Source organism: Lithobates pipiens, unplaced genomic scaffold (genome assembly GCF_037356315.1).
Source record: "Lithobates pipiens isolate NorthernLeopardFrog02 unplaced genomic scaffold, aLitPip1_a1.2 Scaffold_25, whole genome shotgun sequence".
Classification (NCBI taxonomy): domain Eukaryota; kingdom Metazoa; phylum Chordata; class Amphibia; order Anura; family Ranidae; genus Lithobates; species Lithobates pipiens.
In genome coordinates this window covers 202,573,904-202,595,102 of record NW_027507787.1, presented here as the reverse complement: position 1 = coordinate 202,595,102, position 21,199 = coordinate 202,573,904, and the positions used below count along the sequence as shown (strand labels likewise).

At 46.8% G+C, this 21,199-nt stretch overlaps 1 protein-coding gene across 5 annotated transcripts in view; it reads left to right on the top strand.

Annotated features, from left to right (window-relative positions):
- SHTN1 (shootin 1) overlaps positions 1–21,199 on the top strand; it is a 169,524-nt gene that overhangs the window by 10,303 nt on the left and 138,022 nt on the right. For all 5 annotated transcript variants that reach the window (XM_077455441.1, XM_077455440.1, XM_077455437.1 and 2 more), the window contains exon 2: positions 17,387–17,439. In XM_077455441.1, coding sequence (XP_077311567.1) covers positions 17,387–17,439 — 53 coding nt within the window. The remainder of the gene's footprint in view (positions 1–17,386; positions 17,440–21,199) is intronic.

Genomic DNA, 21,199 nt, shown 5'->3' with positions numbered 1-21,199 from the left:
ATATAAGCCTTTAAAATTAGCATTTTTGATTTCTCCCATAGACTTTTAAAGGGTGTTCCGAAGCTTTCGAATTTGCTGTGAACACCCCAAATTGTTCGCTATGCGGCGAACACCTGATGTTCATGTCGAACTTACGTTGGACTCAAACATCGGGCTCATCCCTACTAGGGAATGGATGGGATGTCGCTGGTCACTAGGGAATGGTTGGGATGTTGCTGGTCACTAGGGAATGGATGGGATGTTGCTGGTCACTAGGGAATGGTTGGGATGTTGCTGGTCACTAGGGAATGGATGGGATGTCGCTGGTCACTAGGGAATGGTTGGGATGTTGCTGGTCACTAGGGAATGGTTGGGATGTTGCTGGTCACTAGGGAATGGTTGGGATGTTGCTGGTCACTAGGGAATGGTTGGGATGTTGCTGGTCACTAGGGAATGGATGGGATGTCGGCGCTGGTCTGTAGGGAATGGATGGGATGTCGCTGGTCACTAGGGAATGGATGGGATGTCGTAGTATCTAGGGAACGGATGGGATGTCGGCGCTGGCCTGTAGGGAACGGATGGGATGTCGGCGCTGGCCTGTAGGGAACGGATGGGATGTCGGCGCTGGCCTGTAGGGAACGGATGGGATGTCGGCGCTGGCCTGTAGGGAACGGATGGGATGTCGGCGCTGGCCTGTAGGGAACGGATGGGATGTCGGCGCTGGCCTGTAGGGAACGGATGGGATGTCGGCGCTGGCCTGTAGGGAACGGATGGGATGTCGGCGCTGGCCTGTAGGGAACGGATGGGATGTCGGCGCTGGCCTGTAGGGAACGGATGGGATGTCGGCGCTGGCCTGTAGGGAACGGATGGGATGTCGGCGCTGGCCTGTAGGGAACGGATGGGATGTCGGCGCTGGCCTGTAGGGAACGGATGGGATGTCGGCGCTGGCCTGTAGGGAACGGATGGGATGTGGCTGGGCCGTAGGGAACGGATGGGATGTCGCTGGGCCGTAGGGAACGGATGGGATGTCGCTGGGCCGTAGGGAACGGATGGGATGTGGCTGGGCCGTAGGGAACGGATGGGATGTGGCTGGGCCGTAGGGAACGGATGGGATGTGGCTGGCCTGTAGGGAACGGATGGGATGTGGCTGGCCTGTAGGGAACGGATGGGATGTGGCTGGCCTGTAGGGAACGGATGGGATGTGGCTGGCCTGTAGGGAACGGATGGGATGTGGCTGGCCTGTAGGGAACGGATGGGATGTGGCTGGGCTGTAGGGAACGGATGGGATGTGGCTGGGCTGTAGGGAACGGATGGGATGTGGCTGGGCTGTAGGGAACGGATGGGATGTGGCTGGGCTGTAGGGAACGGATGGGATGTGGCTGGGCTGTAGGGAACGGATGGGATGTGGCTGGGCTGTAGGGAACGGATGGGATGTGGCTGGGCTGTAGGGAACGGATGGGATGTGGCTGGGCTGTAGGGAACGGATGGGATGTGGCTGGGCTGTAGGGAACGGATGGGATGTGGCTGGGCTGTAGGGAACGGATGGGATGTGGCTGGGCTGTAGGGAACGGATGGGATGTGGCTGGGCTGTAGGGAACGGATGGGATGTGGCTGGGCTGTAGGGAACGGATGGGATGTGGCTGGGCTGTAGGGAACGGATGGGATGTGGCTGGGCTGTAGGGAACGGATGGGATGTGGCTGGGCTGTAGGGAACGGATGGGATGTGGCTGGCCTGTAGGGAACGGATGGGATGTGGCTGGCCTGTAGGGAACGGATGGGATGTGGCTGGGCTGTAGGGAACGGATGGGTTGTCGCTGGCCTGTAGGGAACGGATGGGATGTGGCTGGCCTGTAGGGAACGGATGGGATGTGGCTGGTTTGTAGGGAACGGATGGGATGTGGCTGGCCTGTAGGGAACGGATGGGATGTGGCTGGCCTGTAGGGAACGGATGGGTTGTCGCTGGCCTGTAGGGAACGGATGGGATGTGGCTGGTTTGTAGGGAACGGATGGGATGTGGCTGGCCTGTAGGGAACGGATGGGATGTGGCTGGCCTGTAGGGAACGGATGGGTTGTCGCTGGCCTGTAGGGAACGGATGGGATGTCGCTGGCTTGTAGGGAACGGATGGGATGTCGCTGGCCTCTAGTGAAAGGATAGACTGCTGGTGTTCTAATCCCTGTGATTGCTGTATGGTGCAGTGTGAGCTGTCCATGGTCCTGCTGGGTTTTATATGTTTCTGCTGTATTGATTGATCTTTTCCTCCCCAGTCCTGTATGATGTGTAAACAGGGAAATCGTCTGTCATGTTTGGGGCTGCAGTCTCTGGGATTTTGGCTCGGTGTTTGCCGGGCAGTTGTAGAAATCCTCAACCCATGGCCGGGTCCTGGCCCACGGGGATGGAGTTGGACATCCCTTCATTTCATACCAGGGTGGTCTCTACAGCCATGGTGAATGGATTCGATTTCCACATCACCCCTTATAAACTGGAGAAATGGGTGAAGAAAATTAGCTGCAAAGCAGACAGAGTGTTACTTTTGAGACTATGGGTTTTGGGTTGTGTTGTTTTGCATGTATGATATTAGGGGTCGATGGTGACGGGAAGATCAATCGAGTGTTTTCTCCAGCTCCACCCACTCTCTGTGTCCGCTGTGCGGTTCTTGAACATTCAGCGTCAGCCCTTCTTATTGGTGGATGAGGGGATGGAGCTGGAAGTGCGCTGGGAGGACTTTTTCATGGAATTCCCAGTAAGTAGAAGTGGTCACTGGTATCCACCCATAACTGATCAATACAAGCTAATTATTTGAGTCCATCAGCTGCCAATAGAATCGCTGTGGTCAGTTGATTGATTTTTGGTGTGTTCTATTTGATGAGTTACCATGACTACTCCACCGGTGACGGGATTGTGGTCACTAAATAAGAATAGTCATCACCAGACTGTTTTCCTTCAGCTCCCAATGCAGTTCTAATGTGGAAGCGGAGTTCTTTGTTGGGGGGGGGGGTCTTCACGTCACCCCCTCGTATAGATTCAGCATCAGTTAGGATGAAGTATAGGAAGGGCCGAATAGAAGCTCCTCCGGACATAAGACTATTGTCATTAATGATATAGCTGCAGGTGCTGTGCACATTCATGGACGATTCATGGCAGATTTCCCTTGGGGGGGGGGGGGGGTCGCGGTCGCTGTTATTTCCCCTCCAAGATGAGCTGGAGATTCTACTACCTTCCCCACCCTCTCAGACCATCCGAGTTTGTATGTCTGTGGAATGGCAGCAGGGTGGCTTAGTGGTTAGGACTTATGTCTTTCAGCACTGGGATCATAGGTTCAAATCCCAGCCAGAGCTTTATCTGCATGGAGTTTGTATGTTCTTGCTGTGCTTGTGTGCATTTCCTCCCGATATCTCATTTCCTCCCATGGCCAAAGACATGCTGATAGGTTAAATGGCTCCTGTTCAAACTGGTCCATGTATGTGAAATAGGGGCCTTAGATTGTAAGCTCCTGCAGGCCAGGGTTTGATAGGAATAAACAGTATGTAAAGCGCTGTGTAGATACCTGTTGAGAAAAATATACAATCTTCCCATCTGTACTCTAATCTGGGAGCTTCTTCTAACAATGCGGACTGCGCTGTCCATGTGAGTTGAGAAGATAAAAACACATTGCCGTAATGAAGTCAACACTCTGGAATATGTCGGAGATATACAAATGTATAATGATAATAATAGTGTGACTGTGGTGGGAGATTAGAGTGTAAGCCTCTCTGGTACAGAGACTAATGTGACTGGCTCAGTGTTCTCTATGCAGCACTGTGGTAAATAAATGTAGAATAGTGTGGGACTTTAGAGTGTGAGCTCCTGTGGTACAGAGACTGATCTATATGGTTCGGTGTTCTCTGTACAGCACTCCAGAATATGTCAGCGCTATACAGATGTATAATAAGAGTGTGACTATAGTGGGACATTAGAGTGTAAGCTTTTCTGGTGCTGAGCTTGAAGTGACTGGCTCAGTTTTTGTCTGTACAGCACTATGGAATATGTTGGCGCTATATAAATGAATTGAGGTATATATGAATGTGGTCGCACCGGGGTCAGCTGGCATTAGCATTGCCTGTATTATCTGGGCAGCACTACAGAATATTTTTGAGCTCTGTAAATACAGAAAATAATGGAAATAAATAATAGTAACCGGATGCGGAGATGGTGAAAATCCTCTCGGCATTTTATCCAGTCCTCTTGAGACGTGTATTTGCTGCGTTAGGAAGGAAATCTGGTCCCCGGAGAGCCTTGTTGTAGATAAGTGCTCTCTCTGGGTTTAGCGTGTTAATGACATCCGGTCGGCGGGATGATAGGCGGCGGTTTCAGGACTTTACTCCCCTGATCCTGCGCTTCCTGAATGCAGCGCGATGTAATGAGGGGAAATGGTGGGCCGCTAGGTGTATTCTGGAGGATTCAATCACATGCTTTCTATGCAATTTGCGCTCTCCTGGTAAAGAGGATTTGTGCCGCATGTAATGAAGCGTTTACTGTCCACCGCTCGATACCTGATCATAAACAAGCGATTTCCAATCCGCCTCCGCACTGAATGCGTCCTATTACCAGAGCGCTGTTAATGGAGCACTTATTTCCAGACGCACTTTGTGACGCCTGCCGCCGTTTACCCTCTTGGTAATTTGCGGTGTTATTACAGGCGGCTGTGTACTGTATGCGATATTCCATGCATCTTTATTTGTGGTAAGATGTTATGACAGATTTTCCTAGGTAATGTTTCATTGAAATAGCAATAACATATCTGAAGCTTAAAGCAGGATTGGACCCAAAGCAAAAATGTTATATATTGGGGGAGATTTACTAAAACTGGAGAGTGCAAAATCTGGTGCAGCTCTGCATAGAAAACAATCGGCTTCCAGGTTTTTTTTTTTTGGGGGGTTTTTCGGCGGAGCTCCCTAAACGTAGACGGCACAGGAGCTCATGGATATTGGACCATTGTAGCACAGGTGAGCATTTGTGCATTTAGTTCAACTTTTAAAGGAAGTTCAAATATAACAGATTTACTGGCTGGATCACCAGATGAAAAGCCTAAAGAAGAAAACAAATGCAGCCACTACATCTAAGAATTGGTAAGTTGTAATATAATTTTTGTTTTTGGGTTTAATACTGCTGTAAGGCCAGGTTCACACTGGTACGACATGACAGTCGTATGACTGTGGATCCAACTTTGCCCTGCAAATTGAAGTCCAACATCCGTCTGACTTCAATGAACGGGGATCCAACTTTGATCCTGACAATGCCAGGCACTTTGTGTCTGGTATGAATCTTTAGGGAAATTCCATTCCAAATAAATAAAAAAAAAACCAGAATGGGGTCCCCTCCCTCCCAAAATCCATACCAGACCCTTATCCGAGCACGCAGCCCAGCAGGTCAGGAAAAGGGAAGGGACAAGCGAGCGCCCCCCCCCCCCCCCCCCCTTCCTGGACCATACCAGGCCACATGCCCTCAACAGCCCTACCCATTCACTTAAAAAAAATAAAAATAAAAAAAAAAGTCAAATGCCAAAAATAAAATGCAGTACACCGGTTTTAAAAGTAATTTATTAAGGCAGCTCTGGCATCTCTTCCGATTTCATCTTCCTCTTCCACTGCGGTTTTCTGCCTCTGCTGGTTCTTCTCCCCTGTCCGGTTCTTTTCCTGCTGATATCTTCTAGCCCTCTCTGGTTCTTCTCCCTCTGTCTTCTGTCTCTGCCGGGTCTCCTCTCTCGGCTGTCTTCTCCCTCTATTCTTCCAATGCTGCCTTGATGCACTCTCCCGGTGTAATGGCAGGTCCGCTGTGTGCTATGACTTATAAAGACATGGGGCGGGCCATCTGGTGATGTCATATGGAGGCCATGCCCCCTTATGATGTCACAGGGTGGCCCCACCCCATGTCTTTGTAGGTCATAGCACACGGCGGACATGGCTTTGAGGCAACACCAGGAGAAGAACCGGTAGAGGCAGAAGACATCAGAGGAGGAGGGAGAAGAAATCGGAAGAGATGCTGGAGCTGCCTTAATAAATTAATTAAAAAACCTGTGTATTGCGTTTTTTATTTTTGACACTTTTTTTTTTTTTTGGTGAATGGGTAGGGGTACAATGTACCCCAAACTCATTCACATAGGGTTTGGGGAAGAGGGTAAAGAGGGCCTCCAGATTCCGATAAGTCCCCCCGCCCGCAGACTCTGACAACCAATGGCCAGAGGCCCTTGTCCCCATCAACATAGGGACAAGGTTTTTTGGGGTAGGGGAGCACGCAAGGCTCCCCCCCACCCCAAAGCACCCACTCCCCCATGTTGAGGGCGTGTGGCCTGGTATGTTTCAGGAGGGGGGGGGGCGCTCGCTTGTCCCCACCCCCTTTCATGACCTGTGAGGCTGTGTGCTCAGATAAGGGTCTGGTATGGATTTTGGGGGGTGGACCCCATGCCTTTTTTTTTTGGCTGTGGGATTCCCCTTAAAATCCATACCAGACCGAAGGGCCTGGCATGGTCTTGGAGGAGGAAACCATGCCATGTGTGTATTTTTATTTTTTTTTTAAATTTGGCATGGGGTTCCCTTTCAAGATCTTCAGAGCAAAGTCTGATCAATTAAGACGATGATCTGACTTTGATCCAACTTCAATGGGCTGAAGAAGGATCAGCGTCAGACCAAAGTAGTGCAGGGAGCATTTTCCGAGTCGGACCGACTTGTGTCGTACCAGTTAAGACGGCTCTCCTAGGGAAACATTGATTTGCACACGTCATGTGACAAGAGCTCCCAAAGTCGGAACGTTTGTTGTACCAGTGTGAACCCGGCCTAAAGCCCCATTTAATGATTTTCATGGTGTCCCGTACCTGGAACCAATGTCAGGGACAGCCTAGGAGGGGAGACTCCTGGCTTCAGAAGGTAGTGGAAAAACTGCCTAGTTGGATGGGTTACAGGAGGGAAGGGTGGTAAAAAATAAAGGTTTTAGTCGGGAATGGGGCTTTAGGGCTCATGCACACTGCAGCTCAAAGAAGCGGCTCCTACAGGCTTTTGAGCTATTTTGAGCCCTTATTTTTTCTGCCTGGAAATTCCCCTCCATGTTATCCAATGTGTCCATGCACATTATAGCTTTTTCAGGCATATTCTCCTACAGACAGGAAAAATCCACCAAACTCATGTTTTGAGAGGAGCTAGTGTCCCAAAGAGTTCGAAAACTCACACAGAAACATTTGTTCCAGCGTTTTGTTTTGTTTGTAAAGTGGTTAATAAAATACCATCTAGGAGGGTTTGTGGGGAAAAAAAAAATACTTATGCTCATAAAAGCACAAAGAGCCTTGAAGAATTTCAATAAAAAGCTCAGGCTGAAATAAAAGCTCAAATGCCAGTAAAAACATAAAAGCAGCTTTTCTTTTTGTTGGCTGCAGTGTGCATGAGCCCTTAACCACTTGACCACTGGGCACTTAAACACCCTTAATAACCAGACCAGTTTTCAGCTTTCGGTGCTCTCATATTTTGAATGACAATTACTCAGTCATGCAACACTGGACCTATATGAAATTTTTGTCCTTTTTTTCACAGAAATTGAGCTTTCTTTTGGTATTTAATCACCGCTGGGTTTTTTATTTTTTGTGCTATAAAAGAAAAAATACAGAAAATTTTGTAAAAAAAAAATGAATTTTTCTTTGTTTCTGTTATAAAATTTAGCAGATTAGTAATTTTTTTTTTTCATAAATTTTGGCCAAAATTTATACCACTACATATCTTTGGTAAAAATAAGTACAAATTGGTGGATATTATTTGGTCTTTTGAAAGTTATAGAGTCCACAAGCTATGGTGCCAATATCTGAAAATTGATCACACCTGAAGGACTGACGGCCTATTTCAATTCTTGAGACCCTAACATGCCAGAAAAGTACAAATACCCCCCAAATGACCCCTTTTTGGAAAGAAGACATTCCAAGGTATTTAGTAAGAGGCATGATGAGTTTTTTGAAGTTGTCATTTTTTCCCACAATTCTTTGCAAAATCAAGATTTTTCTTACTTTTTTTTTTTTTTTTTTTCCACAAAATTGTCATATTATCAGTTTATTTCTCACACACAGCATATGCATACCACAAATTACACCCCAAAACACATTCTGCTATTACTCCCGAGTACAGCGATACCACATGTGTGAGACTTTTACACAGTGTGGCCACATACAGAGGCCCAACATGCATGGAGCACCATCAGGCGTTCTGGAGCACCCAGGACAATTCTGACATTTCTCTCCTACATGTAAAAATCATAATTTATTTGCTAGAAAATTACATCGAATCCCAAAACATTATATATGTTTTTTTAGCAAACACCCTGGAGAATACAATGTTGGTCGTTGCAACTTTTTATCTCGCACGGTATTTGCGCAGCAATTTTTCGAATGCATTTTTTTGGGAAAAAAAACAGTTTTGTGCTTAAAAAAAAAACAAAAAAACAGAGTAAAGTTAGCCCAATTTTTGCATAATGTGAAAGATGAAGTTACGCTGAGTAAATAGATACCTAACATGTCACTCTTCAAAATTGCACACACTCGTGGAATGGCGCCAAACGTCGCTACTTAATCCCCATAGGCGCCGATTTACATTTTTTTTACTGGTTATATGTTTTGAGTTACAGAGGAGGTTTAGGGCTAGAATTATTGCTCTCGCTCTAATGTTCGCAGCGATACCTCACATGTGTGGTTTTAACCGTTTTCATATGTGGGCGGGACTTACGTATGCGTTCGCTTCTGCATGCGAGCACATGGGGACAGGGGCGCTTTAAAAAAAAAAAAGAATTTTTTATTGTTCATTTTACTTTATTTATTTTAGTTTGACATTTTTTTTTCCCCAAAAATAAATTTTTTGATCACTTTTATTCCTATTACAAGGAATGTAAACATCCCTTGTAATAGGAATATGGCATGACAGGTCCTCTTTACAGTGAGATATGGGGTCAATAAGACCCCGCATCTCACCTCTAGGCTGGGAAGCCTGAAAAAAAAAAGATTCTGGCTTTGATTGTATTGGCTAGATGGTAGAAGCACCGGAGGGAGGCGGGAGGGGGGGGAATGTCTATGGCTGGGTATTGCAGGGTATCTCCGAGTATGGCTGGGTATCTCCGAGTATGGCGTTGCAGAGTATTGCGTTGCAGAGCATTGCAGAGTGTTGCAGGGTATTGGCGGGTGTTGCAGAGCATTGCAGAGTGTTGCAGGGTATTGGCGGGTGTTGCAGGGCGTTTCAGAAGTTGCAGGGCGTTTCAGAAGTTGCAGGGCGTTTCAGAAGTTGCAGGGCGTTTCAGAAGTTGCAGGGCGTTGCAGAGTAATGGCAGGGAATTGTGGGGTTAAATTTCAGTGAGCAGCGATGTGGGCACTGCAGATGCAGCCCACATCGCTGCTGACACCGATCTCTTCCCCCTCCGCTGTTCCGATCGGTACAGAGAGGGGGAGGGAGGAACCGGCGTCATAACATGACGCCGGCTTGTTTACAAGTGATCACTCCGTCATTTGACGGAGCGATCACGTGGTAAACGGCGGTCACGGATGCTCTCCAGTGCGCGCCCCAAGGGGCGCACGAGAGCGGAATTCTGGGAGGACGTCATATGACGGCCTCCCAGAGTTAAACAACCGCCCTGTAGCCGTCATTGGGCTATGGGCCGGTTGTTAAGTGGTTAAAGTGGTTGTAAACCCTTACAGACCACTTTGACCTACAGGTAAGCCTAGATGAAGGCTTACCCGTAGGTCCAAGAAATATCTCCTAAACCTACACGGTTTAGGAGATCTTTGCAAAAAGACAGGCCTACTGTCTATGGCTCATGTGTCGTAGGCGCACTGAGCATCCCACTGCTAACGGCGATATGCCGTTAGTGGCGGCTCATGTGCGCATGCACGGGAGTGACATCATTGCGGCTCCGGACAATCACACCGCCGGAGCCTCGATACCCGGAAAGAAGATGGATGCTCCGTGGAAAAGGGGACAGCGGTGACTTCGCTGGCTCCTGTGTCAGGTAAGTGACATATAATGGGCTACTATGCAATGTATAGTAGCCCATTATCCTTTTACCTTTGCAGGGAAACAAAGAGGAAGTAAACCCATTAGGGTTTACTTCCTCTTAAAAAGTGACCTGGTTGGTGATGAATAAATACAAATAAAGAGCCTGAAAAAGGATGTAAATACTAAAAGTGGTTGTAAACCCTTCTATATTCACAGTGAAGTGACTGGCCTCAGGTGATACAAAGTAAAGAAACAAATCCTCCTATATCAGTTGTACCTGTTTATTTGAATTCTTCTCTTAACATCTGTGCATAATTTATAAAGCTTCTCTGAGCTGTCAGAAAACAAGGGGAAGAGAGCTGAAGTCGCACACTGCAGAGCTCAGTTGGGAGAGCTCTGAGAGCTGATTGGAGGGAAGCGACACAGCCTCTTTCACACAGGAGCAGAGCTGAGGCTGTCAATCAGATGGAGGTCCCTCCCCTGTCACCATTTTTTTCTTGGTGTCAAGAAAACTTGTCAGAAGCAATTCATGCTGATAGCAGTGGAAGGAAGCAGCAGACAAATATCACACTGAGGCTAAGATGTATGTGACTTGCAGCAGGGGTCTGGTGCATCCCTGTTCTTCGTTTCAGGGACGAATCGGACCAAATTTTTCTTTCCCTGAATTTGGCCCTGAAACGGCTCCAAAGACACACAGGACTCCTGTCCAATCCGTTTTACAGCCACCCTGGAGATGTGTAAACCGGCTCCATAGAGAGCTGGTCATAATCTCCAGTCATGCGAATTGGATGTGAGGAAACCCACATTCAATTCGCACTGGTGTGAACCCAGCCCTAGATTAAGCCAAGCACATACTGTAGACACTGTAGACATACTTACAACCACTTTAACCACTTGCCGACCAGCCATCGTCATTATACTGTGGCAGGTCGGCTCAATCCTGCAAATCGCTATACCGGTGCGGCGGCCCATTTTAACAGCTATAGCAGGCACACAAACGCCGCTGCACGTGGCCGGCCACCTGCGATCGTTCCACAGAGAGCCAGAACAGGGATCTGTCAATGTAAACCAACGGATCCCCGTACTGTCAGGGGAGAGGGATTTTCTGTTCCTAGTGATCAGGAACAACGATCTCTCTGTACTCTGTGAGCCCCCCCCCCCCCCATGGTTAGAAACACTTCCCAGGGAACACTTAACCCCTTGATCGCCTCCTTGTGTTAACCCCTTCCCTGCCAGTGTAATTTATACAGTAATCGGTGGCTATTTATAGCACTGATCGCTGTATAAATTTCCCTGGTCCTAAAAAAAAGTGTCAAAAATGTCCGATCTGTCCACTGCAATGTCGCAGTCCTGCTAAAAACGCTATAACTTTCCAATCAATATACGCTTATTGCGATTTTTTTTTTTTTTATTTTTTTTTTTTACCAAAAATATGTTGAAAAATTGGCCTAAACTGATGAAAAACGTTTTTTTTTTTTTTTTGGGGGGGGGGGGGGGGGATATTTATTATAGCAAAAAGTAAAAAATATTTTTTCCTTCAAAATTGTCATCCTTTTTTAGTTTATATCTGAAAAAATGAAAACCGCACAGGTGATCAAATACCGCTAAAAGAAAGCTCTATTTGTGGGGGGGAGACTGACAATTTTGTTTGGGTGCAGTGTCGCACGACCGCGCAATTTTCAGTTAAAGCAATGCAGTGCCATAGCGCAAAAAAATGGCCTGGTCATTAAGGGGGTAAATCCTTCCGGTCCTTAAGTGGTTAAATATTTCCTTCTCCTTTCATGTAGAAAAGCCATCTCTAATCAAGGCCGCTGGACTTCTCCAAGTGTAGCCAAATTGGTGTGGCCTACAAACACAGCCAATTAATCAGACGGTCTGAATTTGGAGTGAGGGATCTGATTCCGGGACCTTCCAATGAATGGAAATAATGCTCTGTGTATAACATTGCAGAGGTTCAAACGATAATTATCAGTTATTATTGGCGGTTCTCGACAAAGTAACTTTAGGCTACGGAAGGCGTTGGCTGCTCCACCCTTCTAGAAATTGTTGGCCCAGAGGGGCTGAACTTCTTCTCTTCTGTGTTTTTACAGGATCTTTTTCCTGATCTATAATAATGTTATGTCATGTGTGTATTATGGGTTAGCCTATTTAACTGTATATTTCACTTTCTTAATTGAAATGTGTTCTTTTTTGGTTTCTCTGTATCTGATGTTTAATGACGGCAAAAGGAAGAACAAAAAGCCTTTTTACACTTTTTTCAATCATACGCAATAAAAAAAAAAAAAAGTATGGCCTTATATCCTAATATCCTTGGTTAGGATCCTTTGATCCTAACTAAGACTACTGGACATTGCCAGTTTAACCACTTCAGCCCCGGAAGATTTTACCCATTCCTGACCAGATCACCTTTTGCGTTTCGGCACTACACCGCTTTAACTGACAGTTGCGCGGTCGTGCAACGTTGTACCCAAGCAAAGTTGACGTCTTTTTTTTTTTGCCACAAATAGAGCTTTCTTTTGGTGGTATTTGATTTTTTTTTTTTTTGTTGCACTATAAACAAAAAAACAAAAGCAATAATTTTAACTTTTTGCTATAATAAATATCCCCCAAAAATATATATAAAAAAACAATTTTTTTCCTCAGTTTAGGCCGATATGTATTCTTCTTCATATTTTTGGTAAAAAAATATATATATTGATTTGCGCAAAGGGTGTTTACAAAATAGGGTTTTATTGTATTTTTATTTTTTATTAGTAATGGCAGCGTTCTGCGATTTTTTTTTTTTTTTTTTTTTTTTTTTATTATTTATTTTTTATTTATTATTATTTTTTTTTTATTGGGACTGTGACATTATGGCGGACACAGACACCTTTGACACTATTTTGGGACCATTGTCATTTAAACAGCGATCAGTGCTATAAAAATGCACTGATTAGATTACTGTGTAAATGACACTGGCAGGGAAGGGGATTAAACACTAGGGGGCGATCAAGGGGTTAAGTGTGTCCTAGGGTGTGATTCTAACTGTGGGGGGGGGGGTGGGCTTCAACTCACATGACAGCGATCACTGCTTCCGAATAACAGGGAGCAGTGATCTCTGTCATGTCACAATGCAGAATGGGGAAATGCCTTGTTTACATAGGCACTTCGCCGTTCTGCGGCTCCCTGACATGATCGCCGGGCACGGTCACCCTGTACTTGGTGGGAGCAGCAGGCGCTGCTAGCCCTGCCAATTAAAGGGGACATACAGGTACGCTCATTTGCCCAGTGCTGCCATTGTGCCGACGTATATCGATGTGCAGCGGTCGGCAAGTGGTTAAGCCATGGTGCAATCTAAATAATACCGCTCTTATTCTTATTTATTGTTATTCTTAAATATAATCATAGTATGTGTCTTTGTTCCTCCCACTATGGTGAGATTCCCCGATAATTGTGTCCCAGCTGGGATATAAGCGTTAGGCCTCTTCCACACTGCAGCTTGAAAAAGCTCAGTAAAGCCTTTTTTTTTTTAATTTTTTTTATTTTTTATTTTAGCTTTCTTTTTATTTTTACTGACCTAAAATACAGTCCATTAATTGTAATGAGCGTATGCACACAGGGGTGTAAACAAGCGCGGTGTATGTGTCAGTAAAAAAATAATAATAGAAAAATCTTAATTTTTGTTCAGTAATTTACGCCGCATATGGGCGCAAATACACACGAATGTGCGCAAAAAGGCCATTCACATGTTGTGCAGAACAAAAACACGAGAAGAAACTTTTTGCGCGTGTGTCTAAATTTGCGCACAAATTATGCATATGTGTGAAAATGTGCACAAATATATACAAAAAAAAGCTGAAAAAGTGGATGCTCAAACGGCAGTATTGTGTGCAAGAGGCCTAACACTAAGGCCGGGTTCACGTTATCTTCACATGTGGCTTACATTAGGGGTCCGGCTATTTATGATTTAAAAAGAGTAAACACAGTTGATTGATAATAAATGGCTTCAGCCAAACAGTAACCATGAGAGAAAGAAACGTTTGTGTGTCATTCATATCCTCTGAAAAATGGCCAAGAAATCATAAATTCTGCCAGGGTGTGTAAACTTATGAGCACTACTGTATATGACATCATTTAGCTTCATACACTCCTAAAGGTTGAAGTGTTTGGAAAGCTCTACACACACATGGCAGACGTGCCAGGCGTGCCATAACCAATCTTCTCGGCTCCAAGCCTGCTATGTCTCCCAGGTTTACTCTCTGTATTCAGGTGCTGGCAGAAATAGAGCTCATCTCACTCCGAAATATCACCTAGCATGCAGGGACCACCGCACAATGTATTCATCTCCAATGTAAGGTGAAGGAGAAATCCCAGCCCATCGGTCAAACCCCTCTCAGGGTGCCAGGAGCCCCGAGTGTTTTGTCACCTCAGTGTACTGACCTCACTACTCGTCCTATTATTCTGCAATGTGCGCTCTACTAACTAGTGTACATGTTACTTTTGTTTATGTAAGTTGCATAACTCCTTACTGGGTTCTAACAGTTGCTCTGCTCACCTGGAGGACTCTTCTCCTTCCTCTCGCTAACGGTCCTCTCCTGAAATGCTCTGCTCTACTGGAGGATTCTTCTCCTTCCTCCCTCTAATGCTGCGTACACACGACCGGACTTTTTGACGGACTAGGTCCAACGGCTTTCGGCAGAGGTCCAACGGACTTTCCGAACGAGCTGACCTGTGTACACACAAATGGACTTTCCGGCAGACTAGGTCTGACGGACTTTCAAAATGAACGGACTTGCCCATCCATTCATTTTGAACGTGACTCCAGGTATGACGGGACTAGAAAGGGAAGTCAATCTCGCAGCTTTCGTCGGCAAAATTCACACCTTGCGAGCCCCGTCGCCTGGTATGGATTTTAAGGGGAACCCCCTACACTGAAAAAAATGGCATGGGGTCCCCCCCAAAATCCATACCAGACCCTTATCCGAGCCCGCAGCCCAGCCGGTCAGGAAAGGGCGTGGGGACGAGCGAGCACCCCCCCCCCCCGAATCGTACCAGGCCGCATGCCCTCAACATGGGGGTTGGGTGCTTTAGGGAAGGGGGGTGCCCTGTGGCCCCCCACCCCAAAGCACCTTGTCCCCATGTTGATGAGGACAAGGGCCTCTTCCCAACAACCCTGGCCGTTGGTTGTCAGGGTCTGCAGACTGAGAGCTTATCAAAATCCGGGAGCCCCCTTTAATAAGGTGGCCTCCAGATACTGGCCCCCCACCCTATGTGAGTGACCATTCATCTGGGGGAAAAAGTGTCAATAAAAAACACACTACACAGATTTTTAAAGTAGTTTAATAGGCAGCTCCGGAGGTCTTCTTCCAACTTGGGGGGTCTTCAACTTCTCAGTGGTTTCCCATTTCCTTTCTCCATCGTCGCCGTCTTCCTCTTCTTCTAGGGTGGGGGGCTGGGATCTGGGGGCTCCCTTATTAAAGGGGGCTCCCGGATTCTGATAAGCCCCCCCTGTCCGCAGACCCCAACAACCAACGGCCAGGGTTTGTCGGGAAGAGGCCCTTGTCCCCATCAACATGGGGAAAAAGGTGCTTTGGGGTGGGGGGGCCACAGGGCGCTTGCTCGTCCCCATCCCCTTGCCTGACCAGCCCGGCTGCATGCTCGGATAAGGGTCTGGTATTGGTTTTGGGGGGGACCCCACGCCATTTTTTGGCATAGGGAGTTCCCCTTAAAATTCATACCAGACCTAAGGGCCTGGTGTGCTGTAGCCGAAAATCAGCGCTATAGGATCGCGCTGGAAACATTCTCGCGGGCAGGTGCTGTAGCTGCCCTTGGGTTGTATTTGGTCCCTCGGACCAGCATACAGACGAATGGGCTTCCCGATATAAACTTGGTCCGGAGGACCAAGTTTTAAAACACGTTCTATTTCTAGGTCCGTCTGAAGGGAAAGTCTGACGTAGCCCACACACAATAGAATTGTACGATGGATTCTGGTCTGCCGGAAAGTCAGATCACGTGTACGCGGCATAATTCTCCTCTCCTGAAATACTCTGCTCTACTGAAGGACTCTGCTCCTTCCTCTATCTAAATCTCCTCTCCTGAAATGCTCTTCTCTACTGGAGGACTCTGCTTCTTTCTCTTTCCAACTGTTCTCTTCTGAAATACTCTGTTCTCTTCTGAAAGACTCTGCTCCTTCCTCTATCTATCTAATGCCGCGTACACACGACTGGACTTTTCAACAGCAAAGATCAGACGGAACGAATCCGTTGGCCAATTCGATCGTGTGTGGGCTCCATCGGACCTTTTGCTCTCCAAAAAGCTGGCAGACTTTTGAAATAGAACATGTTTTAAATTTTTTCGGCCGGACCCAGTTCCTATAGAGAAATCCGTTCGTCTGTATGCTAGTCCGATGGACAAAAACCGACGCTAGGACAGCTATTGGCTACTGGCTATGAACTTCCTTAGTCTAGTCCGGTCGTACGTCGTCCCGTTCGAATGCGTTGAACTTTGGTGTGATTGTGTGTAGCCAAGTCTGTTCATTCGGAAAGTCCGCCGAAAGTCCGTCGGGAAGACCGTCAGACCTAGTCCGTCAAAGTCTGGTTGTGTGTACGCGGCATAACTTTCCTCTCCTGAAATAATCTGCACCGTTGAAGGACTCTGCTGCTTCCTCTATATAACTCTCCTCTCCTGAAGTACTCTGCATTGCTGGGGAGGACTCTTCTCCTTCCTCTAACATTCCTCTCCTGAAATACTCTGCTCTATTGAAGGACCTTTCTTCTTCCTCTATCCAATTCTCATCTCCTGAAATACTCTGTACCAGCCTTTTTCAACCAGGGTAACCATGCACCCAGAGGTGCCTTGAGGTTTCTTCAGGGCTGCCTTGGCCAAATGCCCAAAAAATGGTATACAGGCCAGCGGGTGTATGAAGCCTGCCTTTTAATTGCACAAAGCCATGAGTTGTCATTGTGCACTATTACAGCCTTCTAGCTACCAGCGCCCTATCAATGAATTGTGTCATCAGTTGATAAGGAGGCCATCGGGCACCTGCTCAGCATGCTTGTTTGCCGCTCTACATCAGCACTGGGGTCACATTAGCTGAGTGAGGGAGAGAAACTGAGGGAGAAGAGAAACACTGGCATACTAGTCCGTACCAGGTGTGTTTGCTTTGGAAGAATAGATTACCTCTAATGTTGGGTGTCCTACGTGTGTGGGTGTTGCTACATTATATAAAATGATTAGTTTTGGTTTTTACTTTTTAGAATTGGGTTCCTCGAGATTGTTCATGATTTTAAAGGTGCCTTGACTGAAAAAAGGTTGAGAAGCAATGCACTGTACTGCCGGAGGACCTTTCTGCCAGTGTACTCAGTAATTCCTGGGGGGGTATTAGGTGGTCACCTGGTGCTAAAAGTATTTTTCTAAACTTTTTGTATTTTCTTTCCAGCCATCGAACATTATGAAGAGCTCCGGACAGAAAATGAGAAAACCAAAGATGAGGTGAGTAATTGCTTTACTTTTAAAAAATACAGAAGTTTTGTTAAGGTAATGAATAATAATTACCAAGATAGGGATATTTCATTTATGTGTGTGTGTGTGTCCCTGCCCCTCCCACAGTGGTGAGATTTCCCCCAGTACTTTGTGTCTCTGCCCCTCCCACAGTGGTGAGATTTCCCCCAGTACTTTGTGTCTTTGCCCCTCCCACAATGGTGAGATTTCCCCCAGTATTTTGTGTCTCTGCCCCTCCCACAGTGGTGAGATTTCCCCCAGTACTTTGTGTCTCTGCCCCTCCCACAGTGGTGAGATTTCCCCCAGTACTTTGTGTCTTTGCCCCTCCCACAATGGTGAGATTTCCCCCAGTATTTTGTGTCTCTGCCCCTCCCACAGTGGTGAGATTTCCCCCAGTACTTTGTGTCTCTGCCCCTCCCACAGTGGTGAGATTTCCCCCAGTATTTTGTGTCTCTGCCCCTCCCACAATGGTGAGATTTCCCATAGTAGTTTGTGTCTCTGCCCCTCCCACAATGGTGAGCTTTCCCCCAATAGTTTGTGTCTCTGCCCCTCCCACAATGGTGAGATTTCCCCCAGTAGTTTGTGTCTCTGCCCCTCCCACAATGGTGAGATTTCCCCCAGTACTTTGTGTCTCTGCCCCTCCCACAGTGGTGAGATTTCCCCCAGTATTTTGTGTCTCTGCCCCTCCCACAATGGTGAGATTTCCCATAGTAGTTTGTGTCTCTGCTCCTCCCACAATGGTGAGCTTTCCCCCAATAGTTTGTGTCTCTGCCCCTCCCACAATGGTGAGATTTCCCCCAGTAGTTTGTGTCTCTGCCCCTCCTACAATGGTGAGATTTCCCCCAGTAGTTTGTGTCTCTGCCCCTCCCACAATGGTGAGATTTCCCCACAGTCGAGTTAATGTCTCAGCTGGGATATGTGCATTATGGCGGCCATATATAGCCAGATGAAAGTCGTGTGACAGATCACATTGATGCCATGTATGACATCATTTGACTTAATACACTCCTGAGGTTGCAGCATCTGGAAAGCTCCAAAGAAGCAGGCATGCCAGAAGTGCTGTTTTGTCACCGGGGAGTACTGAGCTTGGTACAGATCAATTCTACACTGCAGCCTTGTTGGATGATCAGTAGAATGCAGGAGACGTGTGTGTGTGTGTGTGTCTTATCTGCAGGGATTGTCTTATCGCACTGTGCACACTGACACACCCTGCACCTCACATTGTCACTGCCATTGGCACGTACACACTTCTCAGTCTGTCCTCCTTCCCACAATGCACCTGGATTGGAATCATTCATGTTAAATAAATAACAAAACTTTTTTTTCTTCTGTCCAGTTACCCGCCATGTCTTGTTTCTAGTACAAATACAGTTCATTCGAAAAGTATTCACAGCGCTTCACTTTTTCCACATTTTGTTATGTTACAGCCTTATCCCAAAATCGATTTAAATTCCACAAAATTCTGCAAATAATACCCCATAATGACAACATGAAAGAAGTTTGTTTAAAATCTTTGCAAATTTATATAAAAAATAAAATCCCATGTACATAAGTATTCAGCCTTTGCACAGAAACTTGTTGAAGCGCGGATGCACTGTATATTTTTTTACATTTTAAAAGAATTATTATTATTATTATTATTATTATTATTATTATTCAGGATTTATATAGTGCCAACAAAAGAATAACAAAAAGCATCCAGTCTGCCCACACAGGGGCTTGGAGTGACAACGTGACAACATATTCCCTATTGAAATCCATGCGTCCTTGCGCCCTGCATGTAGATTAGGGGCCAAACCCATGGATTTGGGGGGGGGGGGGGGGCGCCTCCAATGGACGGGCCGCCACTGCTCAATTCTAAAAAAAGTTTAAATGCTGTGTAAAAAATCGACATAAAAACAGAATGCAATGATTTGCAAATCTCATAAACCCGTATTTTAATCACAGTAGAAAACGAATAACAAATCAAATGTTTAAACTGAGACTATTGTATTATTTTAAGAAAGAAATATGGTCATTTAGAAATTTATGGCAGCAACACGTCTCAAAGTTGAGACAGGGCAACAAAAAGCTGGCAAAGTAAGTGGTGCTAACAAGGAAGAGCTGGAAGAACATTTTGCAAGGAATTAGATTAATTGGCAACAGGTCAGTAACATGATTGGGTATAAAAAGAGCATCTCGGAGAGGCAGAGTGTCTCGGAAGTAAACATGGGCAGAGGATCACCAATCTGTGAAAAGCTGCATCTAAACTAGTTCCTCAACTTAAAGAGAGATTCCACCAAAAAAAATAAATATTAAAAGCCAGCAGCTATAAATACTACAGCTGCTGACTTTTAATAAATGGACACTCACCTGTCCCGGGTTCCAGCGATGCCGAGGCCGATCGATCGCTCGGCTCTCGGCTGCTGCCGCCGCCATTCTAGGTGAGGGAATCAGGAAGTGAAGAGAATCGGCTTCACTTCCCGGTTCCCTACTGCGCATGCGCGAGCCGCGCTGCGCAATAGGAAATCTCCGCGCTGTCACTGGGACCCGTGTGTGTCCCAGCAGACAGCGCGGCAGGGCAGGAAATGGCGTAGACTCCCACGAGAGTCTATGCCCGGAAGTGGGTGAAAATACCTGTCTTTGACAGGTATCTCCACCCCCCCCTCCCCTCTGAAAGGTGTCAATTGTGACACCGGAGGGGGGGAGGGATCCGATCAGCGGAGGTTCCACTTTAGGGTGAAATCCCGCTTTAAAATTGCAAAAACTTTAAATGTACCATCATATGATTAAAAGATTCGTAGAATCTGGAGAAATCTATGTAGACTAGTTCAAAACTCAGTATTGGATGTGAGAAAAAAAAAAAAAGAAAGTCAGTCCTTATGGGAGTCAGGCAGCTAATCATGTCAGATCTGTATCCAGTCTACATGTACCGTATATACTCGAGTATAGGCCGACCCGAATATAAGCCGAGGCCCCCAATTTACCCCCAAAAAAACTGGCAAACTTATTGACTCGTGTATAAGCCGAGGGTGAGACATGCCTGTCCATCCCTGTGTGTGTGTCCGTCCATCCCTGTGTGTCCGTCCATCCCTGTGTGTCCGTCCATCCATCCCTGTGTGTGTGTGTGTCCATCCATCCATCCATCCCTGTGTGTGTGTGTCTCCATCCATCCATCCATCCATCCATCCCTGTGTGTGTGTGTCTCCATCCATCCATCCCTGTGTGTGTGTGTCTCCATCCATCCATCCATCCCTGTGTGTGTGTGTCTCCATCCGTGTGTGTGTGTGTGTGTGTGTGTGTGTCCAGCCTACCTGTGTCCCGAGCCTTTGTCCCGAGCCTCCGTCCCGTGCCTTGCCTCCTTGCCTCCGTCCCGTGCCGTGCCTTGCCGCCGTGCCTTGCCTCCGTCCCGTCCCGTCCCGTGCCGTGCCTTGCCTTGCCTCCGTCCCGTGCCCTCTTCTTCTGCGCCTCGGCGGCCATTGTAAAATTCAAAAGCTGCGCCGCCGCCTTCGCCTGTGATAGGCGGAACACTGAATTTCCCAGCAGCCTGTGTTCCGCCTATCACGGACATCGTAGCATCCTCGTCCGTAGTACGAGGATGATACGATGTCCGTGATAGGCGGAACACAGGCTGCTGGGAAATTCAGTGTTCCGCCTATCACAGGCGAAGGCGGAGCCGGAGGCGCGGCTTTTGAATTATAGAATGGCCGCTGTCTGTCTGCTCGACACGCTGATCGAGCGGGCAGACAGCGATGACTCGAGTATAAGCCGA